General features: G+C 48.2%; 1 protein-coding gene across 3 annotated transcripts in view; it reads left to right on the forward strand.

The window, feature by feature from the left end:
• The window catches only part of OVOL2 (ovo like zinc finger 2), a 34,818-nt gene extending 12,545 nt beyond the window's left edge, over positions 1-22,273 (forward strand). For 2 of the 3 annotated variants that reach the window (XM_023217799.2, XM_023217801.2), the window contains 2 exons: positions 5,064-5,253; positions 21,472-22,273. In XM_023217799.2, coding sequence (XP_023073567.1) covers positions 5,139-5,253; positions 21,472-21,788 — 432 coding nt within the window. In that variant the 5' untranslated portion in view covers positions 5,064-5,138 and the 3' untranslated portion in view covers positions 21,789-22,273. The remainder of the gene's footprint in view (positions 1-5,063; positions 5,254-21,471) is intronic. The other variant, XM_023217798.2, reaches the window with a different exon arrangement.
• Positions 22,274-23,468: the final 1,195 nt, after the last annotated feature.

Here is a 23,468-nt window from a genome sequence, read left to right on the forward strand (position 1 = left end):
CTACAGGCGCCCACCACCTCGCCTGGCTAGTTTTTTGTATTTTTAGTAGAGACGGGGTTTCACCGTGTTAGCCAGGTTGGTCTCAATCTCCTGACCTCGTGATCCACCCGTCTTGGCCTCCCAAAGTGCTGGGATTACAGGCTTGAGCCACTGCGCCCAGCTTTTTTTTTTTTTTTGAGGGGCCGGATTTTTGCTCTTATTGCCCAGGCTGGAGTGCAGTGGCACAATCTCGGCTCACTGCAACCTCTGCCTCCTAGGTTCAAGTGATTCTCCTGCCTCAGACTCCTGAATAGCTGGGATTACAGGCATGCACTACTGTGCCTGGCTAATTTTGTACTTTTAGTAGAGATGGGATTTCTCTATGTTGGCCAGGCTGGTCTCAAACTTTAGACCTCAGGTGATCCACCTGTCTCAGCCTCCCAAAGTGCTGGGATTACAAGCTTGAGCCACTGTGCCCGGCCGTCTGCCATCATTTTTTAACAAGTTCCTATTGATAGACATATATTTAGTTTCCAGTCCTTTGCTATTACAAACCAAATATCAAGGCACAAGCCATATTAAATATACTTTTGGGGATAAATTTCATGTTTAGGAATTTACAAAGATCCCTTCCTTTCTGAGAAGTGAAATAGTCTGTGAGAAGCTGGCTTTGTCAGCCATGATTTTTTTCCATTAAATAACATTACATCTTTTTCAACAAGGCTCCTGAAGACTTTGAGTGTAATTTGTTAATATCTGATGTCTGGATTGGTCATAAGGGTGGTAAGCAGCACTTAATGGATTGGAGGGTGTGCCACAGGGTGAATTCCCTACATGAGCCACTTCTTGGTGATTCGGCTTTCCATGCTGTGAAATGGGGAGAAATGAAAAAATTGCCTTTACTGAGGGTTATGTGGAGAATTTTCATTTTTGCTCCAAGATAACCAGAGGAAAGGTCCCCTTGAGAATTAGGTGTGCCCTGAGTCTCCAACCCCTTCTCTCCATTCCCATTTTCTCCCGGTTTTATAAAGCTTCCTGGAGAGTCATGGTGGCTCATGCCTGTAATCCCAGTACTTTGGAAGGCTGAGGCAGGAGGATCCCTTGAGGATAGGAGTTGAAGACCAGCCTGGGAAACATAGTGAGATTTCATCTCTAAAAAAGGTTAAAAACAAACAAAACTAAATAAAATGCTTTCTATGTCTTTGTCAGATGATCTACTGGCCCCGTACTCCCTTAAACTGTCACTGATCTCCCTTCCCTGTGCCCTTTAAGATCTTATTCTTTTCAAACAAAATAATGCCTGTGATTTGAGATTTTCACTCTAGACTGCAATAGAAGACATCTGTATTGCATTCGAGCATTTTAAAAACAGAAATTTATCAAAAAGATTAAACAAGAGTTCATGTTTGAACTGTGGTTGGTGAGTCCTTAGGGACATTCTACAAGACTTTCAAAAGACAGTTGCAGGTTTTTACTAATTTTAATTGGAATTACCAGGGTAATTGTCTTTGTTCTATTTCATTAGCCCCTCACTACCACTCAAATGTCTTTGTGCACACTTGGTCTTTAGAAGCTCAAAGTACTTAGTGGAGCATATTTAGTCTTTTCAAATCCCTCCAAGGGTGGCTGTGAGCAGGATGAGGTCTGTCAGACAAGGAGGAGAACGTGATCTGCCTGGGTGATAGGAAAGCCTTGGGCAGAGGTGGGCAGCTGCAGTTCTGGGGAGTGAGGCAGTTGATGAGGATCCAGGACTCAATTGGGTCATCGAACTCAGCCCCTGTGATGGTCCCCCTTTGTCTTCCAATGGCTCCCTCTTGCCCTTTGACTACATTCCAGCTCCAGTAGGGCCCTCAAGGTGGACTCCTAAGGGGATCTTGCTCTTCTCAGCTACCACTGCTGTCTTCATTAACTGCTCTCCCAGGCTCAGGCTAGCCATGCTGAACCACACACAGTTCCCTCTTTCCCACCATCCTCTTCTGGAATGTTCTTTGCCGTGCACCCCTTTTCCTCCTCATCTTTGCCTGGCTAAGGAACTCACTTCCTCTGGAAACATCTTCCCTGGTGCTGCAGGTCCAGAGTAGGTGCCCCCTCGGACCCCTGGGCCTCTCAGATGTCAATGGCTGTTGACTTGCCTGCACCCCCACTAGACTCGGCAGCTTCCTACGGACTGAGGATTAAACCATCTCTAACTGTATTGCCTGCAGCTCTAAGCACAGGGCTTGTCACGGATCAGGGACTTCTCAGTGTTAGCTGAGGCAAATTAAGCTCCAAGCAAAGGAAAATGAACTGGTGGAGAAGGCTGACTGGAATACCCTGTTCTGGGGTCTTGTGCCTCCCTTGAGACTCTGCATCCTGCCACCTGCTCCCAGCTGCCAGTCAGCACATACTGATTGTGCACTGGCCCTAGACTAGGCTTGGAGCAGGGGGTAGGGAGGCAGGAATGGGACTGAATGCTTGTCGACCATCCTCAAGGTGTTGAGTTGAGAAAACCAGATGAACTGTGTGCATAGTGAATCTTGGGAATGAGATGGAATATAGCATGACTTCTCAGGGCTAGTGTGGCATGTGCGCCAGCTGCAGTGGCATCTCCTGGGCTCTGGTTAGAAATGTAGCACATCAGACCCTACCAGACCTCCTGAATCAGGACTTGCATTTTAACAAGACCCCAGGGGAAGCATAGGTATGCTGGAGTCTGAGAGGCACTGGTTTATGTGGGACAGTGAGCAGTTTAGTCATGGGCTGCAGTATTTGGAGAAGGCTGCGTTGGCAAGGGAGCAACTGAGCTCCCTTGAGTCTTGGGAGGGCAATACCCAGGGTGGATGAAAGAGGAGAGTGTTTGAAGCTGGGAGTGTGGAGCCAGGAAAGGATCAGTCTTCTTGCTAGTGATGAATTTTGGCAGAGCAATGGGATCCATCTTCTAAAGGGTCTGATTTGGTAACATTCACGTCACATGTTCAAAAGTTACCAAATCAGATACTAAAATTGAACACATCATTTTTATCACACAGATGTAGATTCTATGTTCTTCCTCAGCAGTAGCGAAGGTGGTGGAAAGCACTCAGCAGGGAGTCCAGACCCAGGTCTGGTTGTGGTTTTGCTGGTAACAAAGTTGTGGGGTCCTGACCAAGTCACTTTACAAAATGATAATTTTATGCGTTTATGATTTTGTGGGTCAAGACAAAAAATGTAGGCATGGCTCTGCTAGGCAGTTCTACTCTGAGTAGCATTAGCGGAGGCCACTCATTCAGCTGGTGGCAGCCCTGAGTTGGGCTGGAGAGTCCAGTGAGGCTTTATTCATATCTGGCTCCTCCGTGCTCCCCCATGTGGCCTTTGGCTGTCCACATGGCTAGCATGGGCTTCCTCACAGCATGGTAGCCTCAGACTTCTTATGTGGCAGCTGGCTTACAAGAGGGAAGAAGTGGAAGCTGCAGGGTCTCTTAAAACCTGGAACTGACACATCTTCATTGCATTCTATTGATCCAACTGGTCATAAGCCCTACCCAGATTCAAGGGGAGGGAAAACAGTCTCCATCTCTTGGTAAATGGAGCAGGATGCAGGCACAAGGAGGACAGAATTGAGTGTGGCTCTCTTTGGGTACTGTCTGTAATATAACATACCAGGCTCCATAACATCATCAGGACCCAGACTCCTTTCTTCTCCTCCATCCTCAGCACGCACTTCCACCTCATGGTCCAAGGTGGCTATTGGTGCTGTAGTCAGCAGGAAGGAGTGAAGGAGGAAGAGGGCACCATTTGCTACCCTTCAAGGAGATTTCTATTTCATTGGCCGGGTAGTCCATGGCCATGCTGTCTTAGTCCATTTTGCGTTGCCATAAAGAATACCTGGGACTGGCTAATTTATAGAGAAGAGGTTTATGGCTCATGGTTCTGCAGGCTGTACAAGAAGCATAGGGCTGGTGCTTCTTCTGGTGAGGCCCTCAGGAAGCTTCCACTCATAGAAGGCGGAAGGGGAATAGGTGTGTCACATGGTGGAGGAAGCAAGAGAGAGGGGAAGAAGTGCCAGGCTCTCTTCTTTCTTTTTTGACATGGAGTTTCGCTCTTGCTGCCCAGGCTGGAGTGCAATGGCACGATCTTGGCTCACCGCAACCTCTGCCTCCTAGGTTCAAGTGATTCTCCTGCCTCAGCTTCCCGAGTAGCTGGGATTACAGGCGTGTGCCACCACGCCCGGCTAATTTTGTATTTTTAGTAGGGACAGGGTTTCTCCACGTTGGTCAGGCTGATCTCAAATTCCCAACCTCGGGTGATCTGCCCACCTCAGCCTCCCAAAGTGCTGGGGTTACAGGCAGGAGACACCACGCCTGGCCTCCAGGCTCTTTTAAACAGCCAGCTCTCCCATGAACTGATGAGTGTAAGAACTCACTCTTTACTACCGGGGCGGCACCAGGTCATTCATGAGGGATCTGCCCCTGTAACGTCCCACCAGGCCCCACCTCCAACACTGGGGATCACATTTCAACACGACATTTGGAGGGGCCTAATATCCATACCCCATCATATGCCTATAGAATGCTGTAAGACAGTATGCCCAGCTAGAAGTCAGAGGTTTGTTCTAAGGAAGAAGGGGAGAATTAAAAGTGGCAGGAACTGGCCGGGGCACGGTGGCTCATGCCTGTAATCCCAGCACTTTGGGATGCTGAGGCAGATGGATCACCTGAGGTCAGGAGTTTCAGACCAGCCTGGCCAACATGGTGAAACCCCGTCTCTACTAAAAATACAAAAATTAGCCAGGTATGGTGGTATGTGCCCCTGTAGTCCCAGCTACTTGGAGAGCTGAGGCAAGAGAATTGCTTGAACCCAAGAGGTGGAGGTTACAGTGAGCTGAGATCGAGCCACTGTACTCCAGCCTGGGCAACGAAGTGAGACTCCATCTCGAAAAAAAAGCGGGAGGAACCGCCAGTTGTTATTTCACCTTTCCCAAAGCCAAAATCTGCTTGAAAATTTTAGGGGCAGAAGCCGCAGACAGGGCAAGCCTCAAGACACAAGAGGTGGGTCTCTGGAGTGAGCCTACTGGATGTGCCTGCCTGCCTGCCGGGGGACCCTCATGGCCTCTCTCTGCCCCCCAGTTCACCACAGGCACGTGCAGCGACTCAGTGGTTCACAGCTGCGACCTGTGTGGCAAGGGCTTCCGTCTGCAGCGCATGCTGAACCGTCACCTCAAGTGCCACAACCAGGTGAAAAGACACCTGTGCACCTTCTGCGGCAAGGGCTTCAACGACACCTTCGATCTGAAGAGGCACGTCCGCACCCACACAGGTGAGTGGGGAGCACAGGCTTTGTTCTCTGTTTTGTTATTCTGGCCAAGAGCTCCTGTTTTTTCCCCACCAAAGAAGCAGGTCGAGACCATGGAACAATGTTGTGTTTCTAGAAAGATCACAACATGGGGATCACGAGGTTAGGAGTTCGAGACCAGCCTGACCAACATAGTGAAACCCTGTCTCTACTAAAAATACAAAAAAAATTAGCTGGGCATGGTGGTGGGCACCTGTAATCCCAGCTGCTTGGGAGTCTGAGGCAGGAGAATCGCTTGAACCTGGGAGGCGGAGGTTGTAGTGAGCCAAGATCATGCCACTGCACTCCAGCCTGGGTGACATTGCAAGACTCTGTCTCAAAAAAAGAAAAAAAAAAGAAAGATCACAAGATGATGGGGCATTAGGGCCAATCCTTCTGGGTTCACCTCCTGACTCTGCCACCTGCCGACTGTGTCACCTTGGGCCGGGTGAGCCACCTGTGGTAGCCTGCCTTTCACTGCTGCAAAATGGAGATACTGATGTGAGTTCTAGTGAGGCTCAAAACGGATCCCTGGCTGGAAGTATTCTAAGAATCATGATGCATGGCACACACGGGGCCTGCCATAGCTCAGCCCTTTGGTCCTGGCTGCTGGAATGTGGGTCTTGTGGCCCCACAATGAGTATTTTATGCTTCTTTCTTGGGACATAAGCCTGTCTCTGGAGAGCCTTGTGTTCCTTCTGAGACACAAAAAGGAGCTCATTGCCTTTAGAGCTGACCCGAGCCTCCTATTGGAGCCTGGCAGGCAATCGTCTTCCTCTCCTTGGACCTGCCTCAGTTTCCTGACTTAGGAAGTGGGAATCCAGGTTCTCCCCAGTTCCAGTTCTTCACAGAGTGCTGGGGGTGCCCTTGGCCTCTGGTCTCGGCCTCACTGCTTCTATCTTAGAAACACCTGGCCTCCATGCTTTCCTGCCTGAGCTCCATTGTCCACACCTCTGCCAGAGTGATCCCTCCAGGAGAATTCTAAGGACTCCACTTCCCCAAGAAATCTCCAACTCTGAACAGAACGAAATCCAGACTCCTCATCTCTCATCTTGATGGGCTTCATGTAAAGGCCTTTACAATGTGGGTCCTATCTTCAAATCCCCATCCTATCTTGGCCCATCCCAGCCCATCACGTCCTATCCCATCTCATCCTATCACAGCCCACCTCAGACCAGCCCATCTCACTCCAATCCATTTCAGCTCATCCTATCCCATCCCATCTTAACCCATTCAACCCTATCCAGGCTACCACCCACCCTCCCAACAGACTTATAGAATTTGCTACCTGCAGGCTGGGTGCAGTGGCTCATTCTCATAATCCTTGCACTTAGGGAGGCCAAGGTGGGAGGATTGCTTGAGGCCAGGAGTTGGAGACCAGCCTGGGCAACATCAAAAGACTCTGTCTGCCCAAGAAAATTTTTAAATTAGCCAAACATGGTGGTGCATGCCTATAGTCCTAGCTACTTGGAAGACTGAGGCTGGAGGATAGCTTGAACGTAGGAGTTTGAGGCTGCAGTGAGCTATGATTGTGCCACTGCACTCCAGCCTGGACAAGAGAGCAAGACCTGGTTTCAAGGGAAAAAAAAAGGGTTTACTATCTGCAGTCCTTGAGCCCCTTCAGTCCTTGGTATTTTGGTAGGGATGGGAAGACACTTTCCTCCCTCCAGATGGGGCTCCCAGCTACTCAGCCCTCATACAGGTTCCTTCTTAGGCCTCTGCATCCTATTTTCTAGTTCATATCATGCGTGATTGCTCTTAGAGGATTGGTCGTGAGCTGCCTCCCTGCTCTGGAAAGAGTTTCTGCCACCTTAGAGAGTGGCTGGAATCCTAACATATTTCTTTTCTGTTTTCCTTTTTTAAAACTTTTTCTTTTCTTTTTTTTTTTTTTTTTTTTTTTTTTTTGAGATAGCGTCTTACTCTCTCACCCAGGCTGGAGTGCAGCCACCAACTCCTGGGCTCAACTGATCCTCCCACCTCAGACCCCCTAGTAGCTGGGACTATAGGTGCGTGCTACCACTCCCACCTAATTTTTTTTTTTTTTTTTGTATTTTGTACTTTTTGTAGAGATGGGATTTCGTCATGTTGCCCAGGCTGGTCTCAAACTCCTGGGCTCAAGCAATCCACCTGCCTTGGCCTCCCAAAATGCTGGAATTACAGGCATGAGCTACCACACCCAGCCAAAAACTTTTTCTAAAGGGAACTTTTCATTTCAGTTTAACATACATCCAGAAAAGTGCACAGATCCTGACCTCAGTGAATTTAGAAAGTTTTACAAAGTGAACACACTCCTGCAACTAGCAGTCAGACTAAGAAACAGAGTATTTCCAGCCACTAGAAGTCACTACCCCTCCCAGTCTACCTCTTTCTCTCCAAGGAAAACCACTGTTGCAAATTCTAACAGCTTAAGTTACTGTTGCCTATTTTTGAGCTTGATGTAAATGGAATCCCACAGTGTGCTCTTTGGGTCTGGTTATATGGCTTCTTTTCCTAGCACCAGTGAATCAGTAAAAGTTTGACCTCTGTGAGGCTAAGCTGGCCATCGGGTGGGGGTGAGGAGAATGCTTAGGGAGTGGTGGAGGATCCATAGGGCAGTGGGGGGTCTTATAAGAGGCCTAGGGGAAGGTCTCGAGGCTGTCAAGGGACCCATCCAGCAGCAGCAAAGTTGGGCTTTCCTCCTGACCCGGGGGCAGGAAATCGGGACCACTCCTGAAGTCGCTGGCCATTGGCGGCCCTGGAGGGTGTCCCAAGGACATCGTCTCTGAGGATGTCCTTGAGGGCATTCCCTGCCTGGGTGGACTCTGTGGTCAGTCCCCCAACCCCGGCTTCTAGGACACAGTGCAAGGGGCCCAGGGAGCATGGCTGGCTGTTGGTACTGTCAGCTGGAGTAAACACTGAGCTGATGGCGTTGCCTCCCCTGTGACTGAGTTAATCCTCCATTGCTGGAGACTAAGGGAGACATTAGGGACTGGCAGCTTCTCAGAGAAGAGTTTACAAGTTGAGGCAATCACATAGTAGTTAAGAACTCCTGATCTGAGTTAACTGACTGTGAGACTTGGTCTAAATTATTCATCTTTCACCTTAGTTTTTCCATCTCTAGAATGGGTGTGATCATTTTAATACTTGCCACTTAAAATGGTGGTTGTGAGGTTTTGGGGCCAGAATTACATAAAAGTGCTTCTTACATAGTAAGTGCTTAGTAAACATTGGCTATTGTTAGTAGTAAAATTGCGACAGTTGGCAGAGGCTTCCTGAGGACCTGATGTGTAACAGGCCCTAGGATTCACCTCGTGCTCATGGAGCTCTCAGCCAACACAGGGAGGAATAACTCAGACATCTGAATGTGAGACAAGTGAAACAGCAGATATGCCAGACAGAAGAAAAAGTGGCACATGCCAAAGGGAAGTCCTGGGAGGTGCCGTGTTTCTAACTGCATGTCAGGGAGGCTTCTTCGAAAAGGTAGTGTTTCAGCTGGGCCTTGAAGAATGAGCAAGCTTTCTACAGCAGGACAGAAGGAGGAAGGGCGTTGCTGATGAGGAGTGTCTTCATTTGGGTTGCCCAAGAAGCAGACACTGACACAAGGATTTGAATGTGAGCAGTGTATTTGGGAGGTGATCCCAGGAAACACAGTAGAGGAGGGAGGGGAGGTCGGGAGGGAAGACAGCCAATTAGAGCTCAATGATAATGAGTGGGTTATCACTATGGGCAATGGGAGCTCCATCCCGCTGGAGATCCTCTGAAGAACCATACAGAATGCACCCCAGGTTGCTCGATCAACCCCCATCCCTCCTGCTTGGGTGTCCATCCTGGACCTCCTGACTCGTAGGCAGTTCTCCCCACCCACTGCCCACCCCAGCCCTTTGCAGGCCTGGAGAGCATCCTTAGGCAGAGAGATGCAGGAACCATTTGAGATGCCTGGCAGTCTGCTAAGGGATATGAACGGGGCATCCATCCTGGGAGGCAGAAGATTTAGCAAGTGAGGAGGATGGCTCGGCAGAGACTGGGAGACCCTTCAGAGAGTACCACGGCTCCTGCAGACAGAAGCAAGCCACACGTGGTCACTGTCCTTCCTGCCAGGTCCCCAGCCTTTATCCTCTCATCTCAAACTACCCCAAGCGGTCAGTGCTGCTGTTCCCCACCTTTTGCAGATGGGGAAACGAGGCTCAGGGAGCTCACACAACCCCTCAGTGGTGGAGCTGAGAACCAGAACTGGCTGACCTGAAGTTCATGGTCTTTTCTCCTCCGTAGGGTCCCCTTCTCCGCCCTCTTTGCCTCCCAGTGCCTTCCTCAGCCTTCTCCCTGAGGCAGGGGCCTCACCAGCCTGCCCTGTTGCAGTTTCTAGAAGCCTGCTTGCTTCTAGAGGAAGGTGAGATAAAGGGAAATTCAGACCTGTTAGTAGCACAAACTGCACACCTTGGCCTGGGGTTTAGTAGGTTATAGAGGAGCCTGTGAGCGTGAGATCAGTGGTGCCAAGATGTCCTCTGCCCACAGAGGAAGCAAGAAAGAGGGTGCCTATACCCCCTCGGACTCCCAACCTGAGGTTCTCAGATTTTCTCCATCTCCTACTCTTCTAGTGACTCCTGTGAGGGTGGTGAAAATCATTGAAGTTAGTGAATGACGCTTTCCACCTGACGCTTTCCCAAAGGGCTTCACAATTATCGCTTTAGGGGAAAGGCTAGGGCTTAGGAGGCAGTTAGGAGTGAAAAACCTAGAGGTGCGCTGGCTGGTCTGACGGCCACTGACGGTGGGTGGCTCCTGAGTCTCAGACGAGTGGCTGGTCCAGATTGAGATGTGTTGTATGCGCAAAAAAGGCACTAAGTTTCAAGTTGTAATGCAAAAAAAGAAGGTGTAAAAATCTCAATTTTTTTTTGGTTTTTTTCTTTTTTGAGAAGGAGTTTTACTCTTGTCGCAAAGGCTGGAGTGCAATGACTCAATTTCAGCTCACTGCAACCTCTGCCTCCTGGGTTCAAGTGATTCTCCTGCCTCAGCCTCCTGAGTAGCTGGGATTACAGGGATATGCCACCATGCCTGGCTAATTTTGTATTTTTAGTAGAGATGGAGTGTCTCCATGTTGGTCAGGCTGGTTTCGAACTCCTGACTTCAGGTGATCTGCCCGCCTCGGCCTCCCACAGTGCTGGGATTACAGGCGTGAGGCACCACGCTTGGCCAAAAATCTCAATTTTTAACGTGGATTTTACATTGAAATGGTAGTATTTTGGGCATAATGAGTTAAACAAAATATAGCATTAAAATTCATTTCACCCGTTTCTTCCTATTTGTTTGCAGCTTCTACAAATGTTAACTTATAAAGCAGCTTGCATTTTAATTTCTATTGGATGGCACTAAGATAACCTACAGATAACATTTAAACATTTTAGTCGTAATTTTGACACTTAAAGTGATGAACAAATGGAACTATGGAAATGTTTTAGACCTATTTGCCCCATCCTGATCTATTTTCTGATGAAGGTGTGTCTCCACGTAATAAAAGACCAGAAACAGCAGCCGGAGCTTCCTGACACATCAGCGGGTGGCAAGCTCAGAGGAACAGGCTTGCCCAGCCAACTCTTCAGCTCTGTCCGAAAGAGACAGTTGGTACACAGTGCAAAAATGTGGGTTTCTCAGATAATGTTTTAGTTCATGTGAACAAACTTCACCGGCTCCAAAAGACCTTACTGGAATTCAGTGGGAATTTGGTTTTTGTTTGTTTGCTTTGTTTTTTTAGACAGAGTCTTGCTCTGTTGCCCAGGCTGGAGTACAGCGGCTCCCATCTCGGCTTACTGCAGCCTCTGCCTCCTGGGTTCCAGCGATTCTCCTGCCTCAGCCTACCGGGTAGCTGTAGCGGGGATAATAGGTACATGCCACTACACCTGGCTAATTTTTGTATTTTTAGTAGAGATAGGGTTTCACCATGTTCGCCAGGCTGGTCTCAACTTCCTGACCTCAGATGATCAGCCTGTCTTGCCCTCCCAAAGTGCTGGGATTACAGGCATGAGCCACTGCGCCCTGGTCTTGCCTTTGACTGAGCTGTGAGTGTTGTATTTTTGCTGTTGGTTCTTATAAGTAAATGTTGTATTTAGGCCAGAAACAAAGATATAGACACTTAACATAAATATGACAGATAGTTAAATGAGGGGTGTGTTTGTTTGCAGTCCAATTAGACCAGGCCATGGCCAATTTAAAGAGTTATCTGGGACCCCAGGACCCTTTGTTGGAGAATTGTAGCTATAATATTGATGAGGTGGGCAAAGACAGTGAGATAGAGAATCAGGGTTAATATGCACCACCCCCTTTTCTCCCCGTCTCTTCCTATCCCCTGCAACTACTGAGCAAACAGGATATCTAAGGAAAGACTCAAAACACAAAGAAACATCTTGAAAAAGATCCAGGGAAACTAGAACCTGAAAATGTCTTACATTAATATCCAAGTAGATAAAAGAAAAGATTAGGACTTCTTTTTTGGCTGTGAGTTCACCCAAGAAAGGTAAATTGGAGGAGTGTGTGTGTGTGTATGTGTGAGAGAGAGAGAGAAAGAGGAGAAGGAAGTGTTAGTTAAATGGTGTCTTATTGAAGACTGAAAGAGAGAAACTGACCTGTGCAGAAAAACTCTGTAATATTTTGTGAAAATGTTATCAGCAAACAAGTGGCTATTTTCAATCCGAATTGTTTTAGGTGGGGTTTGGAAGCGGCTTCCCATCAAATGGTTTATTGAGGGAGGGCTGTCCACAGGGTCCTGTGAGGGCAGAGGATGAGCATGGGTTTTGCTGTTAGCTGGAGTGCAGCCTTGACCTCATCCCTGGGGGGATCTGGAGTGTGAATGGACTCCAGGGTGGACCTGCTACAGGCAAGGTGGAGGCAGGGACTTTTTTTTTTACCCCCATTTCAGTCTGACGCTGGCTGAGGACTGTGTCTGCCCTGGGTAAGGTCAGGCAGACACTCCTGAGCATCTGGAACGTCACTTGCCCAGTGCTGATTCCTTAAAAAAGGGGACAGCCAGAAACCGCACAACAGCTGGGGACAGGCACTGACCCAGAAAAGTGGTCTGGATGGGAAGCCAGCAGCGCAGCCACTATATAATTGAGGGAATTGCTGTACTTTAGTGAAGTTGACAGGATCACTGAGGCCAACATGGGAAATTCTGCCTGCTAACCAGCTCAAAATAGAGAGAGGGGACATGAACTTCCAGGAAATGAATGTATTCAGTTCATAGCCTGTGAAAAACATCATGGGCCTTTATATTTATAGGATATATATAGTATTTATAGGATATTCTTTTGGGGTTTATTTCAGTGTTTTAGGTTGAACAGGCTAGGATGCTTCCTAAGAATGGCTCTCTGTTGAAGTAAATTATTTGCTTTGGGAGGAGAGGGAGGCGATCTGTATTTTAGAGGAAAAAATAATAACCAGCCCTTGCAAGCACAAGACTCTGTACTGAGTGCCCACACCCTCCCTACTCAAAGGGTGGTCCGCGGACCGGCAGTGCCAGAGTCCTCAGGAGCGAGCATGCGGAAAATGCAGACTATTGCTTCGGAAGTGCCCGATGTGCCAAGCCCATCATTCAAGTCCAGCATTTATGGAAAGTGTTTTATTTTGCTCATTTGTAAAATGACTACCTATTCTGTAAAAGATTTCAGACAATATAAAAAACTGCAGAGAAGACCGTGTAAAGGGCCACAAACAGGTGAGAAGGGCACACGCATCCGTGGGGCTCCCAGCTAAGGCTTTGCAGGGAGCCATGTGGCCCAGGGAGATCATAAACCCACGCTGGTTATAACTTAACAACGCTGGCTGGAATAAAGGAGGCAGTTCAGGGTTCATGCCATTCCTGGGGAAGCTGCTGAGTTCCACAGAGTGAAGCCGAGGAATTCCAATTCTGAGGTCAGGGAGGTGGGGAGGCGGCACCGGCCCCACCCTCTTGGGCACCTTCTGTCCTTATCTTCCATCGGGGGCTACATTCAGAGGGAGGAGAAGGCACACAAATCCCATCTTGATTAAAGAAGAGCAAACAATGGTGTCTTTGTTTGGAGCCCAAAGGGAAGAATTGACTAGATTGGGAAAAATGCAGATTGGGAGACGTTTGGAGTGGGGCAGATGGAGAAGAAAGAATCAAGTCACCTCCACCCCTAGTGGCCTGAATGCTGTCATGCAGAATTGCCTGGTCCAGTTAACAAACCCTCGCGTCATTGTTGTATTTTTAATTTGTATTTTATCTTAATTTATTTTTTAGCTAAGAAGGTAATATGTTCATTAGGAGACAAAAGGAAAGAAAAAAATGTAAACTTCCTTCACATGCCAAGCCTCAGTTCCACGATTTAATTTTTTTCCCAAAACTTTTTAATGCTTATTGCTTTTTTCATATAATATGTATCTTGGAGCTGGGCGCGGTGGCTCACACCTGTAATCTCAGCCCTTTGGGAGGCCAAGGTGGGCTGATCACTTGAGGTCAGGAGTTTGAGACCGGCCTGGCCAGCATGGTGAAACCCTGTCTCCACTAAAAACACAAAAATTAGCTGGGCGTGGTGGTAGGCGCCTGTAATCCCAGCTACTCAGGAGGCTGAGGCAGGAGAATTGCTTGAACTCGGGAGGCAGAGGCTACAGTGAGCTGAGATGGTGCCACTGCACTCCAGCCTGGGCAACAGAGTGAGACTCCATCTCAAAATAATAATAATAATGATAATAATAATAATAAAAGAAATCATGACAAAATTTCCAATATTGAGGGACTGTGCTTTTCTATTCCCCAATTGATGACATTTGCTTCCATTTGCATATTTCCTTCCTTCCTCCCTTCCATCCTCCCTCCCTTCCTTCCTTCTCTTTTCTTTTCGTTCTTTCTCTCTCTCCCTTTCCTTTCCCTTCCCTTCCCTTCCCTTCCTTTCCTTTCTTTCTCTTTCTCTCTCTCTCTCCCTTCCTTCCCTTCTTCCTCCCTTCCTTTCTTTCTTCTTTCCTTTCTTTCATTTCAGGCAATCCTACCACGAGTATATCTTATACATCCTTTGCCTCCCTGTGTGAGTCTTCCTGTAGGGTAATTTCCCTGATGTGGAATTGCTGGGCCAAAGGTAGATACACTATGATTTTTTTTATGGACATTGCCAAATTGCCCTCCGAGGAGGCTGCCGTAAATGTCCACTCCCACAAGCATGCCTGTAAAAATCTTCTTGCTGAAGTTCACCTTCGGATAAAGTTCAATAAAGGAGCAGTTGACCTATAGCAAGGAAAGCAACTAGAAAGTTCCAAAGTGAAGAATTTTCCTTGGGGATGTATGGCATGAAGCTTGATTTGCTATTAGGGTAAAAAATTTGAAAACAACAAACCTTTTTGATAACCCAATAAACAATATTTTTTGGACTAGGTAGGACAGGCTGATGGTACAAAATTCAAAAGGGCAGATTGCGAAAGCAGTCCCCCCCCCCTCCACCAACCACATTTTTAAAAATTATCCTTTTCTTTTGTTGTGAAGTAAGTGACACATACAAAAGTATACATATAGGTACAGTTTAAAGACAAATCTGCAAAATACTCATGTGCCCAGCAGCCAGCTTATGTTTTTTGGGTTTTGTTTTGCTTTGTTTTGTTTCTGAGATAGAGTCTTGCTCTGTTGCCCAGGCTGGAGTGCAGTGGCGCCATCTCAGCTCACTCTAGCCTTCGCCTCCCGGGTTCCAGTGATTCTCCTGCCTTGGCCTCCCACGTAGCTGGGATTACAGGCACCCGCCACCATGCCCGGCTAAATTTTTTTTGTATTTTTTAGTAGAGGTGGGGTTTCACCATATTGGCCAGGCTGGTCAGCAGCCAGCTTATGAATGAGGCTTATCTGCATTACGTAGAGCTGTATCCAATTGAGAACTTAGTGTATCTCAGCTAATCCTCACAGCAGCCATGCAAGAGCTATGGTACCCCTGTGACAGGTGAGGAAACGGCCTTTTGGACTGGAGCAGCCTGCCCCTGTTTCAGTTAATGAGCAGCAGATCTGCAGCCTGGCTTTTCAGTGGCCTTGGACTCACAGTCGTGTGGGTGTCAGTAGGTTAATGATATCTAGTGCATGGGTGGTGTTCTTCAGTTCCCATGTCCTGCTTTAGACACAGGCACGATTGGCCTTTGCATGAGGGCACCAAGATGGGTGAACCTCAGTGGTGGGAGGGGCCTTGGCATCAGTCCCTCTTGCCCAGGACTCCTCTCTGGCCACCTTTGTCCCGCTGAGTGTGTGGGTGATGGGGGTGCTCTGGGAGGGAGGTGCTTGTTCCCAAACCTAGAAAGGGTCACCAAGGGGCTGCCGCATGGCAGTGCCTGCACCAATGAATGAGGGGTGAATGGTGGCGTTTACACTAGAAAATTGGGAAGCAGAAGTGCTGGGGCACAGAGCAGTGCATTTGGCAAAAGTCAGAAGTGCCGTAACTAGAGCTTTCTGGGCCTATGTCTCCTTTCCATCTCTGCCTGCGAGTCACTCATCTTCCAAGCCAGGCTCTAATTTCACCCCCTCCCTGGAAAAAAATCCCCCACTGCCATCATCTCTGTTGTTTGCATGATGCAGGGCTTTGGAATCTTCTAGCCTTTGTTATCCAGGCCTTACTGGGTACTCTGCTCATAGAAGATGCTCAAAGGATGTGTTGACTGAAGAGAGGAAGGAGATGTGGCCCTGTGCACACGGGGCTGAGTGGTGGCCTGGCTGGCCTCTCCTAGGGGGCAGATCACCTTTGAGGATGGGAACCTCCAGGAGTTTGTTGTATCCAGGTTAAACCCTGATGTAAGTGTGCCAGCTTCCCCATATTTTTCATTTGGATGTTTTAAAACAGCAGCGGGTTATGTCTACTAACTGGTGAAAGGAGCAACTAATCTCTGGGTGGATTTCTGCTCTGACAAGCTGAAGGTTTGAAGTCAGGTTTGCTGCTTGATCTGTTGGATAGCGGGAGCCAGCTGCTCACTGCTGCATGGGCCTAGAAGGCCGGGAAAACACCAAGTCTGCATTACAGTGCAAACATGAAAGCTAGAGCGGGCACATTCCTTAGGAGAGAAGTCTGTAGCCCTTGCCTGTGTGGAAAACTAGTCCCAAAGATGTGACATTTCTTTCCTGGTACCAATAGAGTTCATTCATTCATTCAATATTTTGATTTTTTAAATATTGCCTTAAAACTTTCTTAACCTTGATTGGTGAGGGTTTTTTTGTTTGTTTGTTTTTTGTTTTTTTGAGATAGGGTCTGACTCTGTCATCCAAGCTGGAGTGCAGTGGCGCGATCATGGCTCACTGTAGCCTGAACTCCTAGGTTCAAGACATTTCTCCCACCTTAGCCTCCTCAGTAGCTGGGACCAGAGGGGCATGCCACCATACCGAGCTAATTTTTTAGTTTTTTGTAGAGATGGGGATCTCCCCATGTTCGCCACACTAGTCTCGAACTCCTGGACTCAAGAGCTCCTCCTGCCTTGGCCTGCCGAAGTGCTGGGATTACAGGCGTGAGCCATGCATCCATCCTAGAATAGTTTTAAGAGAAAAGGTGGGAGATTGATTGTCATTCCACTGCCCAGAAGGAACCACAGTTAATATGAAAATTATTATCATTAATACTGGCAGGTGGTTGGAGATGGGAAGTAGTAAAGACAGGGATGCAATGACAAGTGTAAGCTTTCACCACCCTCCAGACCTTCTCTCCAGAACCCCAGGTTTATGTTTCAGAAAAATATACATACGTGCATTTGGCAATGTGAATGTGCATTTATTTAGAACGCTCGTTTTCATACTTGGTTGCACACTAGAGCTTCCTGGGGAAGCTTTAAAAAATTCTCCTGCTCAGGCAACACCCAGAGATGACATATATTTATTAATCTTAAAATATATATGTAGGCCGGGTGCAGTGGCTCATGCCTGTCATTCCAGCACTTTGGGAGGCCGAGGCAGGTGGATCTCCTGAGATCAGGAGTTCAAGATCAGCCTGGCCAACATGGTGAAACCCAGTCTCTACTAAAAAAATACAAAAGTTAGCCGGACATTGTAGCAGGCACCTGTGGTCTCACCTATTCGGGAGGCTGAGGCAGGAGAATCGCTTGAACCCAGGAGGCGGAGGTTGCAATGAGCCGAGATCGTGCCACTGCGCTGCAGCCTGGGAGACAGAGCAAGCCTCCTTCTCAAAAAATAAAATAAAATAAAATAAAATGTATGTATATATAATTTGTAGAAAACATGAAGGATCACAAGAAACTTGAGAGTCAGGACTAGGGAAGGAGAAGTGCATGGGTGACAAAGGGATCTTTTCTGTTTTTTTTTTTTTTAATTTACTGCTGTTTTTCACCATAAAACTGGGGGTATATTAGTTTTAAATTTAAACAACTATTAATAGTAACCTTTTATTATTTATTTTGTGTGTTTGTTTGTTTATTTATTTATTTATTTATTTATTTATTTTTTTGAGACAGGGTCTCGCTCTATTGCCCAGGCTGGAGTGCAGTGGCACTATCTCAGCTCACTGCAATCTCTGTGTGCTGGGTTCAAGCAGTTTTCGTGCCTCATTCTCCCAGGTAACTGAGATTACAGATGTGGGCCACCACACCAGGCAAATTTTTGTATTTTTAGTAGAGACGGGGTTTCACTGTGTTGGCCAGGCAAGTCTCGAACTCCCGACCTCAGACAATCCACCCAGCTCGACCTCCCAAAGTGCTGGGATTACAGGCGTGAGCCACCGCACCCAGCCTGTTTTTTGTATTTTAATAAAAGGTAACTATTAGGGCCAGGCACAATGGTCCATGCCTGTAATCTCAGCACTTTGGGAGGCCAAGGCAGGTGAATCACCTGAAGTCGGGAGTTTGACACCAGCCTGGCCAACACAGTGAAACCCTGTCTCTACTAAAAATACAAAAATTAGCTGGCTGTGCTTGGCACTGTGGCTCACACCTGTAATCCCAGCACTTTGGGAGGCTGAGGCGGGCGGATCACCAGGTCAGGAGATCGAAACCATCCTGGCTAACATGGTGAAACCCCGTCTCTACTAAAAATACAAAACATTAGCCGGGCATGGTGGGGGGCGCCTGTAGTCCCAGCTACTCCGGGAGGCTGAGGCAGGAGAATGGCGTGAACCCGGGAGGCAGAGCTTGCAGGGAGCTGAGATCACGCCACTGCACTCCAGCCTAGGCGATACAGCGAGACTCTGTCTCAAAAAAAAAAAAAAAAAAAATTAGCCGGCTGTGGTGGTGGGCACCTGTAGTCCCAGCTACTCGGGAGGCTGAGGCAGGAGAATTGCTTGAACTCAGGAAGCAGAGGTTGCGGTGAGCCGAGATCTTGATGCTGCACTTCAGCCTGAGTGACAGAGCAAGACTCAGTTTCAAAAAAATAAAATAAAATATTAAAAATAAAACTGCAGCTTCCTAGTCCCAGCCCCTGACCTAGTGCCTGGTCCCTGAGGCAGGTCCAGGAATCCGTACAGGGTCTGCGGGTTCCTCCAGGTGGCATCCGTCCTGTCTCTAGGCTCTAAGATGGTCTCATGGCTGTGGCAGTGGCCCCTTTGTGCTCCATGCACCCCCAGTACCATATTCACCCTCTCTCAGCGTCCGTGCTTTTGTGACTGTGTCTCCTTCACAGCCGTAACCTCTCTTTGAGCGCCTAAGTTAGACCTTACTATGGTGATTTCTTAATTTTATTTATTTATTTACTTATTTATTTTTTTGGAGACCGAGTCTCGCTCTGTCGCCCAGGCTGGAGTGCAGTGGCACAATCTCGACTGACTGCAACCTCTGCCTCCTGGGTTCAAGCAATTGTCCTGTCTCAGCCTCCCCAGTAGCTGGGATTATAGGCATGTGCCACCATGCCTATCTAATTTCTGTATCTTTAGTAGAGATGGGGTTTTTCCAGGCTGGTCTCAAACTCCTGACCTCAGGTGATCCACCCACCTCAGCCTCCCAAAGTGCTAGGATCACAGATATGAGTCACTGTGCAGCACCCAGACAATTCGTTTCTTAAAGCCCAAAAAAACTTGCTGATATGACCTACAGGAATTTCCTAGAATCTGTCATGTGAGATTTCGGCTTAGTGTGCTTGCTTCTGTCACATACCAGTCTCAACCTTTTAAAAAAAAAATTCAACTTTGATTTTAGATTCAGGGGGTGCATGTGCAGGTTTGTTTATATGGGTACATTGCATGATGCTAAGATTTGGGGTCCAGATGATCCCGTCACCTAGGTAGTGCACGTAATACCCAGTGGGGAGTCTGTCAGCCCTTGGCCCCTCCCTCTGGTAGTCCCCAGTGTCTGTTGTTCCATCTTTAAGTCCCAACCTTCTTTTTGAGTGTGAGCCTCCTGTTCAGCCACTGGCTCGAGGGGTGACCTTTGCAGGTGTAGAGTACTGAGCTGGGTGTGCTCTGAGGTCTCTGCCCTGCCACTACCTTACGTGACCTCAGGCAAGACCACAACCAGAATCTTAAAGACCATAATCGGTAGCTCCTGAAAGCCAAGTTAAACGCTGAAATATCCAGTGACGTTTGTTAAAAATAGATTGCTGGGCCTGGCACGTTGGCTCACACCTATAATCCCAGCGCTCTGGGAGGCCGAGGCGGGTGGATCACGAGGTCAGGAGATCGAGACCATCCTGGCTAATGTGGTGAAGCCCCGTCTCTACTAAAAATACAAAAAATTAGCCGGGAGTGGTGGCGGGCACCTGTAGTCCCAGCTACTCGGGAGGCTGAGGCAGGAGAATAGTGTGAACCCTGGAGGTGGAGCTTGCAGTGAGCCAAGATCTCACCACTGCACTCCAGCCTGGGCAACAGAGCCAGACTCTGTCTCAAATAAATAAATAAATAAATAAATAGATTCCTGATTCCTACCCCAGACCCACTGAGTTGGTCTTAGGAGAAGTGAGTTAAGATTTTCAAAAGCTCTCCAGGTGATTCTGAGGCTCTGGCAAGTATGTAAAATACTGCAGTGCCCAGGCTCATCTAAATAGTCTGTTGCATACACGCAGAGTCCATGTTTATATTCTTTATCTGACATTCTGCCACACACATCAGGGTGAGTACCAGTCATGGAGGTAGGAGCGGCAGTGCTTTGATGAGGCTGAACTCCCTGCTCTATGTTGTACCTGTGAAATCTCAGCTAGAAGGCAGGTCTAATGTTAGCCCAGTTCTAACGCCAGCATGATATCTTGTTTGGAAATGATTTTCATAACTGCAACAAATGCCTCAGTATCCTGCCAATGGCCTGGGCATCTGCCATTTCTGGGCACACCAGTGCAAGTGGCAACTGCCCACCCTTGCACCTCTGCTGGAGAGGTTTCCTGCTGGAGCCCAGTGTGTCTGTACAAGGCAGGCAGAAGTGCTGGGGATGGAGAATCAAAGCCACCCAGGAGCAGCCGGCAGCCAGTGACTGACCTCAGCTCCTGGAGGGGCAAGATGACGCCAAGGTGCGTGCCACACTGTCTCCCTGCATTGCACAACAGGACTGGACCCTGGTAACTGGCTGGGTAGCTCCCCCTGTACTGGATCCTACCCCTCCCTGCCTCACAACTTTGTTGCCCTATAGGTTATTCCCAGGATCACCTCTCAAATAAACTACTTGTACTGGAATCTTTGTCCCAGGCTCTGTTTCTGGGAAAACCCCAATTAATTTTTTTTTTTTTTTTTAATGGAGTCTCACTGTTGCCCAGGCTAGAGTGCGGTGGCTCGATCTCAGCTCACTGCAACCTCTGCCTCCTGGGTTCCAGTGATTCTCCTGCCTCAGCCTCCCGAGCTGCTGGGACTACAGGTGCTCACCACCACGCCTGGCTAATTTTTTGTATTTTCAGTAGAGACGGGGTTTCACCATGTTGGCCAGGCTGGTCTCGAACTCCTGACCTCAAGTGATCTGCCCGCCTTGGCCTCCCAAAGTGCTGGGATTACAGGCGTAAGCCACTGCACCTGACCTGAATTAATTTTTTTTTAAAAAGTGTACTTTGCTCACAATAATATGAAAACATTAAGGTACGCGAGTTGGAAGAATAAAAACCTTCCTTCCTAAAGCCGGTGGTTTTTGTTTGTTTGTTTTTGGCTTTTTTCCCTATGTTGGCATCTGTTTGTGTTAGGTTTGCTCAGGTGGATGCTATGATTTTTTGTAGACAGTTTTGTCTCCTGCTGTAACCATTGTCCTCATGCTGCCATGAATCCTTGGTCAGGATGACTTTTACTGGCTTCATAGTTGGGTGGTTCTGGCTTGGCCATGACCAATCGATGCTGTTTCTGTCTCTCATCCTTGCAGGCATTCGTCCCTATAAATGCAACGTCTGCAATAAAGCCTTCACCCAGCGCTGCTCTCTGGAGTCCCACCTGAAGAAGATCCACGGGGTGCAGCAGCAGTACGCCTATAAGCAGCGGCGGGACAAGCTCTACGTCTGCGAGGATTGCGGCTACACGGGCCCCACCCAGGAGGACCTGTACCTTCACGTGAACAGTGCTCACCCAGGCAGCTCGTTTCTCAAAAAGACATCTAAAAAACTGGCAGCCCTTTTGCAGGGCAAGCTGACATCTGCACACCAGGAGAATACCAGCCTGAGTGAGGAGGAGGAGAGGAAGTGAGGAGAAGGAAGGGGAGGACAGACGTTCACACTGCCACGTATGTCTACGTGGATTTTTGGTTTTCAGTGTCCCCCACCCCGCTGGCTCTTCTTAATTAGAAGTGACCAGTTCACCTCTGTGTCCTTTTGAAACATCAGCAGTAGGGTCCGTTCCAAGGTTGTCAGTTACCGTAGTGACATCAGGCCCTGTAACCTGTGTCTTGTCTGGCGCAGTTGCTCGCATTCACCAAAGTTTGTTTTCCATGATCCTGATGGCCAAGAGCACCGTGTGGGATTCTTTTTCCCCCCCAAGGATTTTCACACATGGAAGGAGAGGTATTTCTTAGAGAGATCATCATTTTATGGTGCCTTGAAATAAAAATACTTCTACTTGAAATGCTGTTTAAGCAAGGAAAATGTATTTTGTTATTCTGAAAGAGTTTACAGAAACTATTTTAATAAATGAAATGTTCTTGTGAAGCTTTTAAAAGCAAAATGGAACATTGACCTACAGCTCTTTGTTCAGGGCTTATTGTGTGATGTTTAATTTCAGGTTATTGAGGTGGGGAGGTTGATTACTTTGTATTAGTTGTGTGGGTTAGAAGAAGCAGATCTTCCTCTCTTTTTTTTTGTTCTTGAGACAAGTTCTCACTCTGTTGCCCAGGCTTGGGGTGCAGTGGCATGATCATGGCTCACTGCAGCCTTGACCTCCCAGGCTCAGGTAATCCTCCCACTTCAGCCTCCCGAGTAGCTGGGACTACAGGTGCGTGCCACTATGCCCAGCTAATTTTTGTATTTTTTGTAGAGATGGAGTTTTGCTATGTAGTCCAGGCTGAGAAGCAAATCTTGAGTGTTGGGTGGAAGAACAAATGGCCAATTGGAAAAACCTGCACTGAGGGACTGGCTCACGCAGGCTGGTGGGCAGAGATGCCTGGGGGTGGCATGGCAGGGAACTCAACTCTTGGGTCTCTTTTTATGGGCCTGGTCTCTTTTTCTGCAGAGGTTTTGGCTTTCTGCGGTTAGGATGCACTGGCTGAAGGCTCTTCTCCCTCCCTTGAATGGGCTTTGGGGCCAACCCTGCAGAATGAGGAATACTGGCTCCTCACTTACAGGCAGGATAACAATGCCAGGAGTTCCCTCAGGGTGCGTGACAGCCAAGTGCAGTGACCTCTGCTACCTCCATCTCCTCACCTTGAAGGCCTGTGTCAGAGCCATGGGAGGCAAGACCCTGATAGGGTAAAACGTGTGCAGCTGGCCATGCGGGGCAGGGGAGGAGGTTTCCTCATCCTGTCTGCCTGGGAGGGTATTTGCCTCAGGCTGGGAGCTGCTGCCTGAATTGAGTAGGAAGTTTGGATCACCTACACCCCAATCACCTACACCCCAGTCACCAACACCCTGATCATCTACATCCCTATCACAGATACTCCAATCACCTACACCCCATCACCTACACCCTGATCACCTACACCGTGGTCACCAACAACCCATCACCTACATCCTGATCACCTACACCCTGGTCACCAACATCCCATCACCTACACCTCAATCACCTTGACCCCGATCACCTACACTCCATCACCTATACCCTGGTCACCTACATCCCGATGACCTACACCCCAGTCACTTACACCCCATCACCTACACCCTGATCACCAACACCCCATCACCTACACCTCTATCACCTTGACCCCAATCACCTACA

The sequence above is a fragment of the Piliocolobus tephrosceles genome, chromosome 20 (assembly GCF_002776525.5).
Source record: "Piliocolobus tephrosceles isolate RC106 chromosome 20, ASM277652v3, whole genome shotgun sequence".
Classification (NCBI taxonomy): domain Eukaryota; kingdom Metazoa; phylum Chordata; class Mammalia; order Primates; family Cercopithecidae; genus Piliocolobus; species Piliocolobus tephrosceles.